At 41.9% G+C, this 22008-nt stretch overlaps 1 protein-coding gene across 2 annotated transcripts in view; it reads left to right on the top strand.

Annotated features, from left to right (window-relative positions):
* The window catches only part of nin (ninein (GSK3B interacting protein)), a 40930-nt gene that overhangs the window by 5442 nt on the left and 13480 nt on the right, over positions 1-22008 (top strand). For both annotated transcript variants that reach the window (XM_062994830.1, XM_062994831.1), the window contains exons 2-16: positions 927-1133; positions 3553-3643; positions 5733-5902; positions 9566-9611; positions 10274-10446; positions 10522-10659; positions 11772-11933; positions 12188-12324; positions 12431-12571; positions 12662-12836; positions 13157-13267; positions 13721-13810; positions 18132-18270; positions 18376-18497; positions 20106-21190. In XM_062994830.1, coding sequence (XP_062850900.1) covers positions 936-1133; positions 3553-3643; positions 5733-5902; positions 9566-9611; positions 10274-10446; positions 10522-10659; positions 11772-11933; positions 12188-12324; positions 12431-12571; positions 12662-12836; positions 13157-13267; positions 13721-13810; positions 18132-18270; positions 18376-18497; positions 20106-21190 — 2978 coding nt within the window. In that variant the 5' untranslated portion in view covers positions 927-935. The remainder of the gene's footprint in view (positions 1-926; positions 1134-3552; positions 3644-5732; positions 5903-9565; positions 9612-10273; positions 10447-10521; positions 10660-11771; positions 11934-12187; positions 12325-12430; positions 12572-12661; positions 12837-13156; positions 13268-13720; positions 13811-18131; positions 18271-18375; positions 18498-20105; positions 21191-22008) is intronic.

Here is a 22008-nt window from a genome sequence, read left to right as displayed (position 1 = left end):
TTTGAAGAGTTAGCATCAAGTCAGTTTTACCTATTGACTGATATATAAAGCTTTTATATCAATATTTATCAAAAAGAATATCAATTAGTATGTTAAGGTAGTTTTGCTATGGTTATAGTTAGAATATTCATGTGTAAAAAATGGACTAGATAAATAGATGGATGGATAGATACTTTATTGATCCTGAAGGAAATTAAAGACTAATAAATAACTAATAAAGACTAATAAATATTGTAAAAATATTGCCAGCCACTTAATGACTTGCTAGATGAATACACAAAATCTTCCGGAATGATCCGTGTTGTTGGCACTCTAATATACTGTATATATTTTACAAAACAAATAAAACCAGCATAAAACACAGATTCTTGTCATGAATGTCACAGATCATCAATTCCCACAATTATAGATTTATTTAACAATTGTGTAGGGCTTGTCTGTTTCTGACCCACGGCCATCCCCCCATTACACTCCTATTTGTACAAACATGATCACACTGGTGTGTGTAATGTGTGTTTTTTGGAATGTCTTCTGACCTTGAACAAACATGCAACTGGTGCCAACTTTTACTCCCTCTATTCTTGTGAAGAGCTTATTTAAAATTAAAATAAAGCTAATATCTCAGACTTGAATTGGACATACGATGTGGTTTGAGGTCACAAAGTTTAAATGTATGGTTGGGTATCTGTAAATGTGCACCGCCTAAAGCATGATTGCCTGATGTGGATCGGTAGCATTGATCAACGCTCGTGTAGCTCGGTTCAGCTGATTTGTTCAGCCTGGTGCCTTTTAGAACCAGTTTTATGGTTAAGGTAAACCAACACAGGTTTTTTTGTGTGTTTTACCAAATGAAAAATAATGAACATGGATTGTACAATCAAAGCTTAAATATCTTTAACCATGTTATTGCATTCCTCATGTTGCAGGGCAGGCTGATGGATGGAGAGGGTGATCAGACGAATGAGTGTGAGGAGCGTTTAAGGGAAGTGTTTAGGAGTTTTGATGGGACCGGAGCCGGTTCTCTAAGCCCAGAGGAGCTAGTTGAGCTCTGCAGTGCCCTACAGCTAACGGACACAGCGATAGACTCACTTCAGAATGCACTGTTTAATACACCTGACCAACTAGATGCACGGGTAAGAAATGTATGAGTCTGTCAATGAGTTCTAATATATTGCTTTATACGCCAAGACAATCGCAACATTTATAAAACATTTATCTCTAAACACTCATTAAGGGTATTAGGCTTTATAAATATTTAGGAATGTGTGGACACTCAGGTGGCTCAGTGGTAAAGTACAATAGTCTACTACAGTGGTGCTATGTGCTGGTTGGGTGTGTGCACAGATGTGATTGGCTAATATCCAAGAGGGGAGGTGGTGTCCAAAGCAGCATTGGAAGGTGCACTTGTCCGTGCGCTCTCAGTGCTGGTCCCCATTCCAGATCAAATAAGAGTTCTTCTTCAGGAAGGGCATCTAATGTAAAAACTGTGCCTGTATGCATGATACCAGATAGTGATTAAAAAACTGACCAAACATTATTGACAAATGTTTGGCTTTATGTTGGATCAGAGTATCCTGTTCTGCCAGGATGCTTCTCAGATTATTTTCCACAATGCATCCAACCCTTAAGAACATACATACATGCATATTTTATTTGTAACTTTCTGTTTCTGTAATTCTGAATCAATTATTTCTCATTTAGGTATTATATTTATTAGTCATACAGTAAAAGCACTGCCAGGGGTGTCACGTTGGCTCGGTGGGTAGCACTGTCGCCTTACAACAAGAAGGTCCTGGGTTTGATCCCCTGGTGGGGTGGCCAGGGTCCTTTCTGTGTGGAGTTTGCATGTTCTCCCCATGTTTGTGTGGGTTTTCTCCCACAGTCCAAAGACATGCAAGTGAGGTGAACTGGAGATACAAAATTTTCCACGACTGTGAAACATATTTTATTAGAATGCGCTACGGTTTCTACTATCAGAGACATTTTTTTACAGCGTCGAGATCATAAAAGTACTGTTTGAGAGGATTCCTCCAGTTAAAATTGTTAATTTTTTAGGAAGTCTAAATTTAAAACAATTGATATGAACATGTAATATTTTAAAGTTCAAATACCTGTCCTTGCCATACAATAGCCAATACGTTGCTGATATGGCAATAAACCCAAACAAACAAATCCACGACTGTGTTTAACATTAAAACTTGTGAACTGGTGAATCGTGTGTAGCAAGTAACTACCGTTTCTGCCATGAATGTAACCAAAGTATGTAAAACATGACGTTAAAATCATAATAAGTAAAAAAAAAATTAAAGCACCTCCAAATATAGACTTCATTGTTTGCTATATTGGTCATTTATAAGCAATTAGATTGGATTAAAAATGTTCAGTATGGGTCATGAAAGTCGGGCTTGGGAATCCACCTGTAAAAGTAACAATACCCTTCTTAAATGACTCAAGCATCTTAAGTTACTTGTACTCAAGTATTGTAATAACTTAATCACACATTGTGGAAAAACAGTATACCTAATCTTTCAATTGAGGTGAAACTTGGCTAAAAGGAAATAATATTGTACAACGTGGGCTCTCGGGTGGTGCAGAGGTCTGATATGTTGGAATATCAGTGGTAATTTTAGTGGCTGAATGTCTGTACTAACATGATGGCTATGTCTTGAGGCAGGATGGCTGAAGCCATGCTATGAATTGGCACCCAGTCCTGTGTATTCCTGCCTTGCGATTAGTGTTTCTGCTGAAACAATGACCAGGATAAAGTGTTTAAGGAAAATAAATAAATAAATGATGAAAAACATAACACATTTACATGGTACAGTTTTCATCAGTTGATTAAATATGATGCGATATGATGCAATTCTGAACTATCTCTAAGTGAGAGGGAAAATGTGTTTTTTGAAACTTGTCATCATTGTGTATTTGAATATAAATGTCATTTAATTGCACTTTTAACTAGTCTCTTTGTGCTTGCTTTTATTCTATTTCCTCTGTCGTGTGTGTGTATATGTGTATCACACACACACACACACACACACTTTGTTGTGCATGTGGGGGAAGTGCACTTGTTGAGGCTGAGCGATCCACAATTCCTCAACAATAGAAGCGATGTCAAAAGAGACCCGAATTTGCACTTGCACAGCATCCACCACTCGCCTCGTACGCCCCCTTCCACCTTTATAGAATTGGCATTATCTACTAAGAGAACCTCCACATGCAAAAGTGTGGGCATTGTCCGGGGCAGCTGTTTTGCTCCCCAAATCTTTTGGGCTACACCCACATTTCCTTGGTCACCAGGCAACCAGTATTTAATTAATAGCCCCATTGGAGATTATTTGTCTGATTTTTGGCTGTAATCTTTCATCTTTACCACAGGGGAGCAGCTGCATGGCTCCTCTCTATTACACATTAGCTGTAGAGGGCATTTTCAGAACGCTCATCTTAATTGAACCTTTTTACCCTCTTAAAATGTAAAAGCAGTGCACCTGCACTCCTTATTAAGGGGTTGTTATTTGTGTTTGATTTTGGGACTGTGTTCCGTGTTTTCAGGTTGAATTTGAGCAATTTAGGAACGCTTTGATTGCAGTGTTCTCCCAACCTGAAGAGACGCTAGCGAATGAGGAAAAACCTCAACAACCAGGTACGGTTATTATCTACTAAGTGAGATGCTAAGCTTTTCAGAGTAATTTATGTTAAATTAGGAACAATCACAGGTTTTTTTTAATTATAGAAAAGTCTGCACAATGCTGGTGCACCTGACCAATAATAGTGTTGTGTCTATTTAATGCTGAGGAAGAATTCAATAGCCAGGACTCATAGTAGTGGCAAATCTGCATTTATTTATATAAAGTGGTACCTTCTAACTTAACGTCCCCTAAACTCAAAAATCTTTGAAACTCTACGCCCTTCGTTGAGAAATTTGTACCCTTCAACTCAACATGTTCAGTTTGTTTTTTAAAAACGTATTTATTTAATTTTAAATTAACAATGAACAGTCGCTGTGTTCAACGCTCGGCTTGAGCAGTAAAGCGTCATAAAGTGTGAATGAGAGATGAATAGGGATGTAACGATGCACCACAAGACAGTTAAAAATCGGTGCACATGTGCCACGATTCGTATCAGTTATTCATTTAAGATGAATCGTTATTCACTTTGAACAGCAGAGGGCACTGGCACTATTCACCTCGCCTGATTGCCAGGTAGGGGATTTTCCATCCAAATTTATTTATGTGAGGATACTTTTTATTTGTATTATTCATTTATTTATATAATGTTGGATTTGTTTTAAAATTTTATTTAAGTTTTTTTTTTACACAATAAGCATTATTTGGCATAGTTTGTACGTACCTCAGAAATAAAAGGGCATTTATTATTTAGATAAATTAAAGATAAGCACAAATACAGTATTTTATTATTATTTTTAAAGAGAAATAATAAAAGGAAACTTTGTTATAATTTGCCTTCAATTTTATTTGGTTTTAAAAAATCGGGGGAAAAATCGTATCATGAACCCAATATCGTGAATCGTATCGCTTCGTGAGTAGAGTGTATCTTTACATCCCTAGACGAATCTACATTTGAGTGAATTAACTGTCAGATTCACTCTGAAAGCTCCACATGTATCTGTGTTTATCTGGATTTCTTTCTGTTTCACTTTTAAACTTGTGTTACAGCTCGAGGTAAGAATCAGCTTTTTATTTCAGTGTTTTTAAGTGTCAAAAACGACCCCATTATTTTACATAAGACTAAAATATATGCAGTTCCATGGGATCATGGACCGCATTAACAGGTTTCCCATACATCCTTATGGAAAAAAAAAAAAACCTTGAAACTCAGTCGCCAGTCCCAGGACCAGTTGACGTTGAGTTTCAAGGTACCACTTTTTTTTTTTTTTTTAATAAAACAGCATTTCAGAGAATAAAGATTAGTTCTTTACTTTCATTATACAGACAAGGTTATCTCTTTTATTAATTAACCTGTCTCAGTGTGCTGTAGCCTGGATATTAGTCAGGGTCTGAGTGGGCTTTTTCTGTCGCGTCTCTATAGTAACAGTAGATAAAAGCATAGACTAATAGTCACAACAAAGGGCAGAGTTGGCACGGCTTTACCTGCTGGACAAATCTGCCCTACACAGAAAACACAAGGCTTGGTCTTTGCAAATTTGTCCAAGAACAAAAAGGACCATCCAGACAGGATGGTTATCAGCAGAAGTGCATCAGAGGCAACAGCAAGGGTGATTTGTGTATGTGTGAAGGTGATGTAGAGGTGTATATTGTGATTTTTGAGAGACATACTGTTATTAAAGTGACGTATTTTCCTGGAAAGCTCATGGTTATTTTACAAGACAAGCCAGACTTCATTCTGGCTTTATTTATTCTTTACTAGGCTGTGCAAGAACATGCACTTACTTCTATAGCATCTTATTTATATAAAAAAAACTTTGTTCTAACAGGGTTTCAGCAGATTTGTAGCCTTGGACTGTTTACTTAAACAACTTAAAGTAGAGAAATGTTTACTGTGGAAGCACTTCTGTATGAAAAGGCATTCTGCAGAGAGTGCATGTGCTTGACTAGCCTGCCTGCAGTCCAGAGCTGTCATTTATTTGAAATGTATGTCATGTCATGAAGAGGAGAATCAGACAACATTGACCACAAACTGTTGAGCAGCTCAAGTCTCGTATGTGTTTATTCATTATTTCTGCATGTGTCTTATTCTCGTTATGCTTCCAGACTCCCCGGAAGTGCAGCCACGTTTCGTGAAGGGGACGAAGCGTTATGGTCGTCGTACCACACCGGAGTTCTCGAACTCCTTCACAGAAGTTTCTCCCACGCTGACTTTGGAAATAGAGGAGGAAGAAGCTACAAGAAGCAATGATAGGAACTTTTCCATCGAGGAGGAGGTAATGTATTCATAAAAATGGTTGAATTTTTTGTGAATGAACTACTAGACTGTTTCTTAAAAACAAAACAGTACACAGTTTAACTAAACTTATTCACTCATCAATATACTGCAGTTTTTTAAACTCTATTAAGAATTACAAAACCAAATGACATCCCAGCATCGTACCAACTTTTTAATGCCATCAGCAATAAATGTTTTTGGTTGAACGCGTAGCCACTTATTCATCACGTGAAAATATTCTTTCCCTTAAAACCTCTTTAAGCGGTCTAAAAAGGTGGAAATCAGATGGTGCCAAATCCGGACTATAAGCTCTCTCTCTGTCTCTCAGACACGACCGATTACTACTCCTCATGCTCTCACCGTTTCCAACCAAAATATAAAAGTGTGGAAATCTTTTTTTAAAGATCCCTCGTACAACCAGGCTTAATAAAAAAATGACTAGCACACGATTAACACATTCATACCTTGTAAGGGGGGTAGCTACCCCACTCTGTGATACCTGCAGAATACCACCTTCTATTAAACACATACTGACTGAATCTACTCACAGGAACTGTGAATCTCTTGCAATACCAAAGACTATGACAAAAATCTTTTACCAAGCCAAAATAAAAACAATACATAATTTTTTTGAAATAAATTGGTATATAAGAACAACACTTGGAAACGATGATAGACTGACGTGAGAATTATGTACCTTTCCTGCCGTGAATATAACGATGGTGTAACATGGTGTAAAACATCTAAATAAATAAATAAAAGTCTGACTAGAGAGGACAAATCTCAGCCTTCAAGTGTCTAGAATAAAATTTTCTGCATTCCACGATCGAACGATCACATAATGCAGAGGAAAACTTTCTTGAAATCTCCCTCAGCAATGTCAGTCATTTCAACAAGCCAGTATTAAACAGGAGTCAAAACAAAAATAATGTGAGATAAAGAATTATTCACATTATTCCAATTGAGATAATTGCACAAGACAATGTCTAATAAGCTGTACAGTTTGGGATTTGACCACTATCCTGGCCTTGTCATGGCTGTAAAGTGTTGTAAAAGGATTGTACATAGAGTAAGGACACAAGGTAGGGTGCTACATAGTAACTCTTAAAGAAAGGAAGTGGGAAAACTTATCCAACACACTTAAGCATCAAGTGAAGAACATCATTGTTTCAATCGTGACCTGCTCAGGGTTGCTTTCCTCTTCTTTCATCATCCAGAGACGTCATAGTCGTAATGCGTACACAGACATTGCTGTGTTACTGTGGGGGAAAAAATATCATAAGCAATCTTATTCCCCACCTTATAATAAAACATCGGTGGTTTGTCAAAATGAGCAGTCTTGTAGGAACACCCTTATGATGGTGGAAAAGGTAAGAATGTTGTACTAAAAACGTAAAAAAAAATGGGATCTATGCAATTTATTCATACAGTTACTGAGAATCAGAGATTTACATCAATACTTAATGGTAAAATGATTACGTCCACAGTGTTGATTTTGTAGTTTTCTGACTAGCACTTGGCGTGTGCGTGTGCGTGTGTGCGTGTGCGTGTGTGTGCGTGTGTGTGTGTGTGTGTGTGTGTGTGTGTGTGTGTGTTGGCCGCCTGGTAGGATGTTGGGCTTAGTTCATTTTAGTCAAGGACTTTGACCTTTCTGTTGCTCTTCTTGGAAGAAAGCTTCTGCGGTCGTCAAAGCAACAGCGGTGTTTCCCCTCAATTTGCCTCAACTGGCTCAATCAGCCATGTGTAAGATCAGCAGCTGTGTGTGTGTGTGTGTGTGTGTGTGTGTGTGTGTGTGTGTGTGTGTGTGTGTGTGTGTGTGTGTGTGTGTGTTATGCTGGTGTCATAGTGATGCTCAGAGAACAAAAGCTGTATAATCAGTAATGAATACACGCATGTCGGACAGCTTTTTAAAAAGCACATGTGGGTGCACTGTTTCATGCTCGTGAGGGCGTGGCTGGCAATCTTTTGCCTGTGTTTTGTTTGGAAACAGTAATTTGGAGCTATATTGATTATGATTGGGATTTTTTATTACTTGCTCAACCATGAATAAAAGAGATTAGCTTAGCCAATTATATAACTGTTGCCTCCAGTAAATCACAAGCACAAATCCTCCTCCTCAGTTTAATGTGTCTAATTCCATTATGTACTTGGCACAGCACTGCACCAGGTAGTGTTGGTCTTACACAGCTTCAAAATCATGAGTTCTGTCCTCTTAATATTCTGTCTGCTTAATATTTAACTTTTTCATGCTTTCATTGTGTCTGCATTAGTTGGCTGCTGTCTTGTTTCCCCATGCCAGCCAGCAGATGGTTTGACTACCGTCACACACACAATGTGGATATAAAGGTCTACACACCCCTGTTGCAATGGCAGGTTTTTGTGATGTAGCATATCAGACCAAGATGAATCATTTCAGATTTATTTCCACCTTTAATGTTACCTATAGGGCGGCACGGTGGCTCGGTGGGTAGTACTGTTGCATCACAGCAAAAAGGTCCTGGGTTCAATTCCATGGTGAAGCGGTGAAGGGTCCTTTCTGTGTGGAGTTTGCATGGTCTCCCCATGTCTGTGTGGGTTACCTCCAGGAGCTTCGGTTTCCTTCCACAGTCCAAAGATGTGCAAGTGAGGTGAATTAGAGATCCAAAATTGTCCATGACTGTGTTTGTTATTAAACTTGAACTGATGAATCTTGTATAACCAGTAATTACTCGTCCTGTCCTGTCATGAATTCAAAGTGTGTAAAACGTGACGTTAAAATCCTAATAAATAAATAATCTGACCTATAATCTGTGCAGTCAGAAAACAAACCATGCATGAAATTGGTTAGAGGTGTAAAATAAAAATACAAAATTACAAAATTGTGTGGTTGCACATATTATAACTGGGGATGTGGAGGTTACCAAGAGGTCTACAGCAACATTAAGGGAATTTCTGGCAAGTACTGGTTGTGTACTACATGTCACAACAATCTCAATGAAAACAGTGTTAAAGTTGGATAGATAAACAGTGAAAGTGTTTCCGGGTGTACTGGAATGTAACGGACATACTCGATCAATATTAGGGTCATTGTCTGCAGTACATTTATGCCCTTAAAATAAAATAGTATTAATAAAATTCTGCATGTGTTCAGTGGACGTGTCTAGCACACGTTAGCAGGTGCAGACTATAGCAAACTCGTGCTGATTTGAAGCGTGGCCTTTTCTTCTCTGCTGACCTCGTGAGAACAATGCTCAGCATTAACACCAGCAGATGCTGAGAGAAGTCTGAGCGCTCAGAGGGCAACAGGTCTGACAGAAGGAACAATGCCCCCTCCCCACTGAATGCCGATACTCTGAACCCCATCTGCTCTGCACCCAGAAAATCTCACAATGGAGATAATGAGTATAATGACAAACCCTCCCTCATTCACAAACTTGCACCCCTCCCCCCTTTTCTAGCCAGACTATTCAAACTGGACAGTTTATATATGCAGTGTTGATTAAGAGGAATTTTGGCAGCGCATATGCCACTATAATCGTTTCACCACACTGAAGTGAGCGCCTAAGAGCTGAAATAAGATTAGAAAGAGTGATGTGTAGGTTACATGTATTGTGGCCCCCTGCAGGTCCAGTGACTTCTTGTTCTTTGTAAATATTATAATCAATATCTGTGTCTCTTTCAGCACTGGAATGATGAGGTCAGCAGTCCTGAGGAGTACGAGGCCGAGGGTGAGTTATTGCATGTTTTTGAGTGGGTTGAGTATATTTATTTATGAAATGTTCTGTATGTAGTAGTTTGTGTTACAGTTGTACATTGGATCGCATTTTTTACACACTTGAATGACCAATAGTGGTGGCAGCGGCATATTAAACACCCACAAAAACCAAACTTTCTAGACTTATCTGGTAATTTCCAGTTCTCAACTGTAAATCTCCTGCTGTTTGTAAGAGAGACCCGGATTACCACACGCCCCCTCCGACACGTATTCGATCTGTGGTCATTTCTTAATACCTGTCAGTGTTGGGTTCACACACAGAGCAGATTATATTCTGAGAGCCACGCTAATTGGAGATTGCATATTGCAGTGGGAAGAGACCCTGTACGACCTTCCCTCCCTCAAACATAGCCAATTGTGTTTGTGTGGATGCTCAACCAGGTCGGTAGTTCTGCTGAGATTCGAGCTAGCGAGTTCAAACACTGCAGTGGTGTGCTAGCGAGTTCCCAAGCGGCCTACAAGACCAAAACTTAAAGCAACATTAGCAGCGTATTCCTTGCTACTGTGAAAGCAGGGTTAGTCTCTAACTATAATAACCCTTTTCAAAACATGCCAGGGTTCTCAGCAGCAGCTCTATTATTCAACTCTATTTATTTTTCACTTGCTTGTGTGTAGGTCAGCTGCACCTGTGGAATCCCGATGAACCCGGTACACCACGTGGCAGCACTGCGCCCCTCAGTGACCTGGAGGAGAGACTGCAGAGTGCCTGCCTGCAGCTCTCACTGCCACTGCACGACACAGCTACTTCACAACAATTACGCACCCTGTGTCAGCACCTCGGCCTGGAGGTATGTGCACACGCAAACATCACTTTTTGGGAAACTTATGGACTTTGGTTAGTGACCGACAGATTTGCTTTTCAGGTAGGAGAAGATGCCTTCCAGTCTGCAGGTGAGATGAGCGTCCAGGAGTTTGTGACCTGCATCCAAAACAACAACAAGCCACCTACACCCTCTGCATCCACCCCCTACAGACAACTGAAAAGGCATCACTCTATGCAGGTATCACACACACACACACACGTGGCATCACAGTACGCTGTTAATCAAAATCTCTGTAGTTCCATAACAGTTATGTACTTTCCTGTATAACTTTTGATCTGGAATTATTGAAAATGTGAGGCTGCAGCTTGCAGTAATCATAGCTGAAGACATATTAATCAGCTTTGTGACCTACCTCATGATCAACATGAGCATCTGGCCTAAAATCAATTGGTTAATCTATTGATGGGGAAATATTATGAGATCACAAAAATGTATGCGTTTGTTTAGGACTTATTTAACTACTTTAAAGTATTATGGATTAATAATTTTTTATAATTTTTCCCCTTGAATGTTCTGTCCATTTTCAAAATGGACTCATTAGGTGATCTCTACAGGTTGTTGTTGTTCTAATTTACTGGTGTCTGCATAGTAAAATTATCTCAACAAATACTATTGATCTTTTGAATTTTAGGTTCTCTGAAACAGGTGTCAGTGGTTAACATTTATAATAATCATCCTCACATTATAAAGCATGTTGCATCTCCTAAACTTCTTTTTTTTCTTTTCTTTTTTTTTTCTTTTGGCCGCTTCCGTAATTATCAGCTATCACGGTTTTGTCTGCATACCTGATTTGGCGCTATGTTAATCTGGGATGCCCTTTCTGACTCAACCCTCCTTATGTTGTCTGGGATTGGCACACCAGCCAATGGCTAGGCTGTTCAACCACCCTCTTCAGGTGCCCGGCCATCTGGTAGTACCACTGAGATTCAAACCCTGGATCTCAGCAGCAGTGGACTAGCATATTTTTACAGCCTTAGATACCAAACTCCATTACCAATCACATATTTTAATCACACAGTAACATCTTAAAAGGGCAGGATGGTGAGGTAGCGCTGTTGCCTCACAGCAAGAAGGTCCTGGGTTCGATTCCTAGGTAGAGTGTTCTGGGTCGTTTGCCTGGAGTTTGCATGTTCTCCCCGTGTCTGTGTGTAAGTGAGGTGAATTGACTGTGCCGGTGTTTGACATGCAACCTGTAAAAACCTGTGACATGTAAAGTGTAAAACATGACATTGAAATACTAATAAATAAATATTTTAAAACTCTTTGCTCTCCCCTGCTTTCTCTCTCAGCCGTTTGATGAGATGGGTCGCAGGATCTCATCTGTGATGAGCAGTACAATCGGACTACGTCTGTTCTCTGAACTGGATGATGGAACAGGACACACAGCTGTAGAGCTGCTTCTGGATACCTGGCTGGAGGAGGGAGTAGAGAACCGATCCCAGATCCTAAAGGTCATAAACTCACATTGCTAACTTAGCTTATTTAAGGTGTTTGCCATTAAATGTGCTATTAATATCTGTAGTAATGTTGAATATTGTTTTTAATTCATTATTGATTGTAAATGGTTTCCTTAACATTTATTTTTATTTACTTTTTCTCTATGTTTGTATTAGGCATTTTGAGATGTTGGCATTGCCATGGAAGTACTCACCCATTGTTATGTTATTAGCTGTTTTAATTAATTATTGTTGTTATTATTATACAGGCTCTAGATTTCAGTCTTGATGGGAAGGTGAATCTAAACGAACTGACTGCAGCTTTGGAAAACGAGCTGATGGTCACAAAGAACTCCATCCATCAAGCAGCACTGGCTAGCTTTAAAGCCGAGATCAGATATCTCCTGTGAGTCATTCAGTCTTATTTTAACATAATTGAATGTTTCATTTGTAGTGGGCAGAATCTGAACAAACAGCTGTGTGTTTTGCATTTGTGTACATGTTGGACGCAGTGAGCGTGTGGATCTGGAGCTCGGGGAGAAAGAGAAAATCCGCTCTGATCTGGAGAAAGTTGAGAAGCTCAAAAGCCAGATGGCCTCAGAGGTGGATGAACATCACTCCACCATCGAACGCCTCAACCATCTTAACCTGCGGTAAGCCTTTATATACCATTACATTTAAACAGAAGTAACTTTTGCCTACGTTTTGAATCATGTTTTCTGTTTGTTTTTGTCATTTTACAGGAAGTTGGAGCAGGAACATAAGGAACGTGTGGTTGCTCTGAGGACTGAGCATAGCAAAGAGCTGGAGCTTGTGCAACAACATGCTAATCAAAAGAGAGAGGAGCTAGAACAGGAAATCAATAGGATCAAAGAGGAAGAGACCTTCCTCAGAGATCGTCTTACTCTCACCATTAAAGTAATCAGTTATTAATTAACTACGTATTACATTAGCCAAAGGCCAGTCCCACAGGATGCACATGTGCATTCATTTATTAGAATAATTAGTCTTGCAGGACCAGCCATGAACACAAGCATCTACAGGCTTGCTTCAAACAACAACTCATTGTACTTGTACAGTAACAATAAAGCTATCTTATCTTATCTTGGTTTGTTAAGCTGAGATTTGGAACACACTTTGTTTCCTACACGTTTCTCTGAACTATTAATCTGGTTAGAGATGAAGTCTGGCCCTGGTTAAACTGGGATCTATTAATGTGTGTGTATTGAAATGTTTAGGAGAATGGACGTCTGGAAGCAGAGCTGCTGGACGGTAAAGAACGGTTGGTGGAAGCAGAGGCCCAGATGATTAAACTGCAGAGAAACCTGGACAGTGTGCTTCGGGAGAAGGTATCCGACTCTTTCTCTGCTGTGACAAATGTCGCCGATTACTTGTTGTGTTAAGTTGTTTAAGATTTTTGTGATGTACGGATGGGATTTTGAATTTTACTCCTGGGACTGTAGAGTTTATGCTGTTCTGGTGCTTGGCTGGTGAAGCGGTAAAATACTCTAGCTCACCGGTGCTGAGATTTCACTGCTACCAAACGGCCGGGAGCCTACAAACAGACATGATTGGCTAATGTCAGCAGGGTGGTAGGATGCAAATGCAGATGCAAAGAAGCTGTAGGTAATTGCACATGTGTCACAGTGTGTTATGTAGGACCCTCCTCGACCACGGTAGGAATCTGCAGTGGTGCAGAAGAGATACATTTGAGTAATTGGATATGACTAGATTGGGGTTAAAAGGGGAAATAAATGCATAAATGGAATTAAAATAACTTATGCTGTTTTGTCTGTGTGTAGTTTGGTGATCTGGATCTGAGCAATGCCGAGTTCTATCAGCAGGAGGAGCGTCTGAGGCAGCTGCGCAACAGTTACGAGGAGCAGTGTCGGGTAAGAAGCTCTACTTTATTATGACTATGTGCTTAAACTGACTGGAATAACCTATTCGTTAGGTAGTTATTGTTGCTTTGTAACATTTACAATAAGGAATTTGGCAGATACTCGTTTAAGGACCCAACAGTGGCTTTTTAAATAATAGTCCAGTTCTTTAAGTCCACAAATTAACGTGACAAGTTTAAGGTTTGCTAGCAAAAATTGGGAAGAATTAGGAGGTGTGAAAATGTCTAAAGAGACCGACAATGGCAAAATTATCTTTTCCATGTAACTTACTATTTCCAGCTAGGACTGGTTGATATATCGAGATTTTATAAAATGTCGATATATTTTCATACGCGATATAAGATAAGACAATATCGTCTATATCGATATAAATGTTGCGTTCCAATTAGATCCGACAGTTCGTCTTTCTCTTCTCCCAGTTAGTCTCTGGGCATGTTCACCTGCCCCGCCCCTCTCCCTCACTGAACACAGAACTCGCCCCTCCCTCCCCACCGCCAATTCTTTCTGCCCTCAGAACACATTTCTGTAAGTAAAACTCCCATGATGGCATGGAGACGGTGGAGGAGCTGCTTAGTAAAAAGAATAATAATGGCTCAATTATTTGGAGATGGTTCGGATTCAAAGTGTCAGATGAACAGCAGAATAATGTATTCTGTAGAGAATTCCGAAAACAAGTCCAGACAAAAGGTTCCAGCTCCGTGTACCTTTGGTCATTCGTTTTTCACTTCAAATCCCAATTTTCAAAAACCAATATTGGAAAACGGAAATACATACAAGCACATGCACGCGCTGACATGCATGTATTTACTTCATATTTAAACAGTGTAAATCAAGCACAAGTGTTATAAACAGTAATAATAACGTAACGGTGCGTCTCCTGTTGTTCTGACTCTTGTGTTTGTATATGTGATGTGCATGTATAGATATTTGCTATATCTGTAAAAAAAAACATGGGGAGTGATTTCTGTACTGGATGTTGTACGTGGTCGTGTTAGTTTATACTGGATGATCGCCACTGGATGATGGGCCAGTGATAGCTCAGTGGTTAAGGTACTGGACTAGTAAACAGAAGGTTGCCGGTTCAAGCCCCGCCACCACCAAGTTGCTACTGTTGGGTCCCTGAGCAAGGCCCTTAACCCTCAATTGCTTATCGTGTTCTGCTCATTGTGTAAGTCGCTTTGGATAAAAGCGTCTGCTAAATGCTGAAAATGTAAATGTAAAATGATCGCCCGACGTCCGAGACTCATTTATTTATTTATCTTCTATTATAGTATTTCTTGTTCTTGGCCAATAAACAACCAAAAATGAATAAAATTGCATGAACTAACTCTGCAGTAAACAAGGAGCAAACAGCAATTAAACAACAAGCAAAGCTGTTAAATAATGATAAAGTGCATGAAGCAGAACGCTGATTAAAATGCATGAAATGTTGTAATAGTTACACAGTAACATGAAGGATTAGTTCTGCCTGTATTACAGAACTGAGTTCTATACGGTAAAAAAATATTAATGTAAATGTTGTGGTGACATATACATAATAATGTATAAAGTCCAAACATGTGAGGGGGGTTTAACGAGAACGCTATATTTAATGTCACACAAGCTCAGTGCAAAACAACAGAAGAACACGAGCACAGACGGGTTGGGGGGGCGTTGAGGGAACGTTGGGGGGGTGAGCGTTGAGAAAACGTTGAGGGTGAATGTTGAGGGAACATTCGTGTGGGAATGTTCATGAAGGAACATTGAGGGAACGTTTGTGGGAGAACGTTGAGGGAACGTTCGTGTGGAAACGTTGAGGAAACGTTCGTGTGGAAACGTTGGGGGAACGTTCGTGAAGGAACGTTGAGGGAACGTTCGTGGGGGAACGTTGGGGGAACGTTCGTGGGGGAACGTTGGGGGAACGTTCGTGGGGGAACGTTGGGGGAACGTTCGTGTGGAAACGTTGGGGGAACGTTCGTGGGGGAACGTTGGGGGAACGTTCGTGAAGGAACGTTGGGGGAACGTTCGTGTGGAAACGTTGAGGGAACGTTCGTGAAGGAACGTTGGGGGAACGTTCGTGAGGGAACGTTGGGGGAACGTTCGTGGGGGAACGTTGGGGGAACGTTGGGGGAACGTTCGTGTGGAAACGTTGAGGGAACGTTCGTGAAGGAACGTTGGGGGAACGTTCGTGAGGGAACGTTGGGGGAACATTCGTGAGGGAACGTTCGTGAGGGAACGTTGGGGGAACGTTCGTGAGGGAACGTTGGGGGAACGTTCGTGTGGGAACGTTGGGGGAACGTTCGTGAGGGAAAGTTGGGGGAACGTTCGTGAGGGACCGTTGGGGGAACGTTCGTGAGGGAACGTTGGGGGAACGTTCGTGGGGGAACGTTGGGGGAACGTTCGTGGGGGAACGTTGAAGGAACGTGAGGGGGGAACGTTCGTGAGGGAACGTTCGTGTGGGAACGTTGGGGGAACGTTCGTGTGGGAACGTTCATGAAGGAACATTGAGGGAACGTTCGTGGGAGAACGTTGAGGGAACGTTCGTGTGGAAACGTTCATGAAGGAACATTGAGGGAACGTTCGTGGGGGAACGTTGGGGGAACGTTCGTGTGGGAACGTTCATGAAGGAACATTGAGGGAACGTTCGTGTGGGAACGTTGGGGGAACGTTCGTGTGGGAACGTTCATGAAGGAACATTGAGGGAACGTTCGTGGGAGAACGTTGAGGGAACGTTCGTGTGGAAACGTTGAGGGAACGTTCGTGAGGGAACGTTGGGGGAACGTTCGTGAGGGAACGTTGGGGGAACGTTCGTGGGGGAACGTTGGGGGAACGTTCGTGAAGGAACGTTGGGGGAACGTTCGTGTGGAAATGTTGAGTGAACGTTCGTGAAGGAACGTTGGGGGAACGTTCGTGAGGGAACGTTGGGGGAACGTTCGTGAGGGAACGTTGGGGGAACGTTCGTGGGGGAACGTTGGGGGAACGTTCGTGTGGAAATGTTGAGGGAACGTTCGTGAAGGAACGTTGGGGGAACGTTCGTGAGGGAACGTTGGGGGAACGTTCGTGAGGGAACGTTGGGGGAACGTTCGTGTGGGAACGTTGGGGGAACGTTCGTGAGGGAAAGTTGGGGGAACGTTCGTGAGGGAACGTTGGGGGAACGTTCGTGGGGGAACGTTGGGGGAACGTTTGTGGGGGAACGTTGAAGGAACGTGAGGGGGGAACGTTCGTGAGGGAACGTTCGTGTGGGAACGTTGGGGGAACGTTCGTGTGGGAACGTTCATGAAGGAACATTGAGGGAACGTTCGTGGGAGAACGTTGAGGGAACGTTCGTGTGGAAACGTTGAGGGAACGTTCGTGAGGGAACGTTGGGGGAACGTTCGTGGGGGAACGTTCGTGAAGGAACGTTGGGGGAACGTTCGTGAGGGAACGTTGGGGGAACGTTCGTGGGGGAACGTTGGGGGAACGTTCGTGGGGGAACGTTGGGGGAACGTTCGTGGGGGAACGTTGAAGGAACGTGAGGGGGGAACGTTCGTGAGGGAACGTTGGGGGAACGTTCGTGTTGGAACGTTGGGGGAACGTACGTGTGGGAACGTTGGGGGAACGTTCGTGGGGGAAAGTTAGGGGGGAACGCTGAAGGAACGTGAGGGGGGAACGTTGAGGGAACGTTTGGGTAGATTGTTGGGAATGGTTGGGTGGATCGTTGAGGTAATGGTTGGGTGGATCGTTAAGAAAACGTTTGGGTTTTCAACAATTCACCCAACCATTCCCTTAACAATCCACCCAAATGTTCCCTCAACAATCCACCCAAATGTTCCCTCAACAATTCACCCAAATGTTCCCTCAACAATTCACCCAAACGTTCCCTTAACAATTCACCCAACCATTCCCTTAACAATCCACCCAAATGTTCCCTCAACAATTCACCCAAACGTTCCCTCAACAATTCACCCAAACGTTCCCTCAACTGTTGAGAAAATGTTTGGATGGATTTTTGAAAAAATGTTTGGGTGGATTTTTGAACAAACGTTTACATTACATGACAGGAGATACCTTAGAAACAACTTTCTTTTTCTTTTTTTTTTTTAAGTAAAAATAGTTATTGTGTGAAGCTTCCCCAGCATGAATTTTAATAAAAGTGCCTGTAAAAAATTTGGAACATGTAGCTTTGTCTCAGAAGTGTCTTTTTGTTATTACCTTATGGGATAAAAAAATATCGAGATATATATCGTATATCGCCGTTCAGCAAAAAAATATCGAGATATTATTTTTGATCCATATCGCCCAGCCCTATTTCCAACCCTGTACTATGTACTAACATTTGTTGCTGGTATTATAGGAGCTGAAGGATCGTATAGACGAGTTGCAAGCACAGCTGGATGAGTTTCGTACTCTAGGTCATCCCCCACAGACCTCCATCATGCCCTCTTTGTCTGATGAGCTGGACAACGAGCCCCCTGGCATGGAGTTGGATCAAGGTTTGTTTGTTTTTTTTCCACACACATCATCACATACACACTCATACAACTTGCACACCACCTGTCCTTGGGGCAGACTCTCTAGTTTCCTTTTTTTGTTTCTAGGACTGGGGTCTGAGGAAGGGCAGCAGTTTAACTTGAGTCTGGAGGCAGAGATGTTGCTGGAACAGCTAAAGGAGCAGCACGTTAGAGAGATGGAAAACATTTGTGCACAGCTAAATTCCACGGTCAGTCTTCTACTTCAAACCTACACAAAAATATGATCCAGTAGGAGCATTGAGCTATTTCAGTGGTTTTATGTGTCAGGTTCCTACATTTTTTGTTACCCTGCTCTTGTTAGACTGGGATATGCCTAGCCTGATCAGTAGCCACCCTCCTTTTCTGTATAAATGTGTTTTCCGTCTATGTACTACTTATATTTTTTTTTTCCCACTTTCCCCCCCAATTTTGCCCCCCTAATCTAGTCGTGTCCAATTACCCTGATTGCGTCCTCTATACTGATTCAACCCTTCACCGTTGACTGAGGATGCCTATCAACTGACATACGCCCCCTCCGGCACGTACAGTCAGTACAGACTGCATTTTTCACCTGCACGAGTCGAGTTCATTCACTGACGGGCACTGTGTACGGAGGGCCACACCCCCATCAGCATTATTCCTCAGCCCTGTGCAGGCGCCATCAGTCAGCCAGCAGGGGCCGCAGTTGCACCAGTTATGAGGACCTATGGTCCGACTTTTTACCCTCTTACCCTGAACAACAGCCAATCGTTGTTCATGCAGCCGCCCAGCCCAGTTGGAAAGGCAGAGCTGAGATTCGATACGATGTATTCGAAACCCCAACTCTGGTGTGCTAGCGTACTTTTTACCGCTGCGCCACCTGAGCGGCCTGTACTACTTATATTTAAGAAATATGTGACATTTGTTTTTCCAGCAGTTCTCAGAAGCAGCTGGTGGTTTCACCTACATAGATGCTGCATGTTTCTTAAGCCCCATTCACACCTAAAACGTGGATCAACACCTGTGTACTCTTCAAAGTAGTTGCAGCTTTTACACAGTAACTTCACTGACTTACATGCAATTGGACAAACTCTTGAATTTGTTCTGTAGAATTTGCACATTTGAATTTGCACATTCTCTAATGTATTCAATCAGCATTTTGTGCTTCATGATACCGCTTACTGTAATGTTTAGGTCTTTCACATAGTTAAAAACAAGCTTAAAAACAATACACATTATTGACGATATGGGCTGACAGTATTGATACTTTATTCACATGCAGTTTTGTATGAAATGCATTTTAGTTTTACACGAAGTTTCTGAAAACGGTTGTCATGGAGACATGAGAAGATTAAAACCTTTATTGATTATGAAACTTGATTGCTTTGTTAATCTAAGGGGAATAAAATGATATTAAAGTGCTACAAAGCCACAGCAAGGTATTCCAGAATGAGGAATCTTGCAGTTTAAAATGCAAACCTGATCTCTACATTTCACAGCTCACTAGTCACCATGCTGTATTTTTCTCACAAAGTCATGTTAGATTTGAGGTTGAATTAAACAGTTCAGGGTTTTGTGAATCAGTGAGACTTATTTTTATCTGCCAAGTCTGTGCTTTGCTTTTGTCTACGTCAAATAAACAGTTTGTCTAATTGGAGGCGATTTAAATATGTCAGCGGAAAACTGGGGCCAAGACATACAGGCGTCAGACATTCTAATAGTTTTAGTATAGCTGCAATTAATGTCTGCTTGCCAAGATACCAGTTTTCTGTGTTTACTGAATGCAGTTCATGGTTTTTAATGGCTTTACTGTTTGTATTATGGTTTTACTTGTGCAGGTGAATGAATGTGAGCACAAACTGACTGAACAAAAAACTACACATGCAGAGAAGTGGAGTCTGCTCTCCTTACAGCATGAACAAGAAGTAAAGACTATGAGGCAGAAAGTAAATGAAGCAGTGACCCGAGCTGAAGATCTGCAGGAGCAGTTAGATCAGGAGAAGAGTAACATCGAGGCTCACCACAGTGCGGAGCGTGCTGAGCTACAGGCACTCTACCAACAGCAGGTCAGCTCAATCAGCCAGGAGGCAAAGGTAGCAATGGACCGGGCACTACAGCTGGAAGATCAGCTAAGGCTACTTGAAGAACAAGTGAGCGAGGTGGAGGAGAGCAGGGCGAGGGAGCGGGATGAGTTAAACAGGGCTCATGCTGAGAAGCTAAGCCGGTTGGAGCTACATTACCAGGAGATCTTGGAGAGCAGTCTGCAGACGGAAAGAGAAAGGCTGCAGGCCGAGTGGCAGGAGGCAGAAGAGAGACTCAAGGATGAGAGGGGAAAAGAAAAGAAGCATCTAGAGCAAATCCATGAGGAGGTGCTGAGGGTTCAGCTTAAGGAGGTAGAGCAAAGAGCCGAGCAGGAGCGTATAAAGCTAGAGAACAGGCTTAGGCAAGATTGGGAGATGGAGAAACAGAATCTGGTGGAGGAAAATAAGAAAGCTGTGCAGGTAGCGCTTGACGAAGAGTTGGCACACATGCAGAAGGAGCAGGAGGCGGTGGACAGGAGGCTCAGAGAGCAGTGGCTGCAGGAGCGTTCTCTCTTAGAAGCACAACACAGAACTGAGCTGAATCGATTACAGGAGGAGGAGAAGCAGGAACGTAGGAAGATTGAGGAGTTAGAAATAGCACGAGGTCAGTTACAGGAGCAGCATGAACAGGAGATACAAGCCAGGTTAGAGGGGCAGAGAGCAACGCTGCAGGCTGAAATAGAGACGCAGAAAAGACTGCAGGAGGCTCTGAGGAAAAAGCAGGGCCAGATCAATGCCGCACATAGGGAGGCTCTGCATGAGCTGAGCGCCAAGCATCAAGAGGAGAGAGAGAGACTCAGCTGCATGCTGGAGAAACTACGGACAGACATCTCAGAGGAGAGGTAAGATATAAATATCCAATATTTTCTTAGTATCTTATACATTTTATTGTACATACTTTATTTGTGAAAATTCATAAACTTGTTTCTGATTCGCCGGCGGTTGTATATTAATTCCTTATATTGGGCCACATACAACTCGTGTCCTGTCATTATAAAGAGTTATGCACTGCTCTCCATTATTCCTCATCTCTAACATCCTAACATTGGTATAGTGAGGCGTCTACAGGCCAGGCATCTACACAGATGTGGTTGGTATGAATGTATAAGGGGGGATGGCCGAACCCTTGTAACAGATTGGCGCTTACACCCAATTATTCCGAAAGGAACTGGACCACGACCCAAACAAGGATAGAGCGGTTGATGAAAATGAAATGGAAAAATGGCAAAGTGTATGAAAAATAAACTTTTAGATGGCTATGCCTCTTATTTTCTCATTTTTGTATTTAGGATTAATATTTTTAAACCCGAAAAAGAACATGATTAATATGACTCCAGCATTTTTGTGAACTCTACATAGTAGGCATGTTGGATGGTTATTGTTGTAGGAAGGTTTGACTGTTGTACACTGTACAGGAAAGGGCTGGAACTCCACTTTGCTCATCGAATCACAGAAGTAGAGGCTCATTTCTCTGACGACCAGGAGGCAGTATTAAAACGTTTTCAGACAGATATATGCAACCTGGAGAAGAACTACCAGAGCGAGCTGGCTACACTTGCACAGAACCATGCTGCAGATCGTGCAAGGTGGGAGGAGGAGATGGAAGTTGCTACCCAGGAGGCCGAGCAGCAAAGACGACTGCTGCGACAGGCTATGCAGC

Source organism: Trichomycterus rosablanca, chromosome 5 (assembly GCF_030014385.1).
Source record: "Trichomycterus rosablanca isolate fTriRos1 chromosome 5, fTriRos1.hap1, whole genome shotgun sequence".
In the NCBI taxonomy this organism is placed as follows: domain Eukaryota; kingdom Metazoa; phylum Chordata; class Actinopteri; order Siluriformes; family Trichomycteridae; genus Trichomycterus; species Trichomycterus rosablanca.
This window is presented reverse-complemented; position numbering and strand designations above follow the sequence as displayed.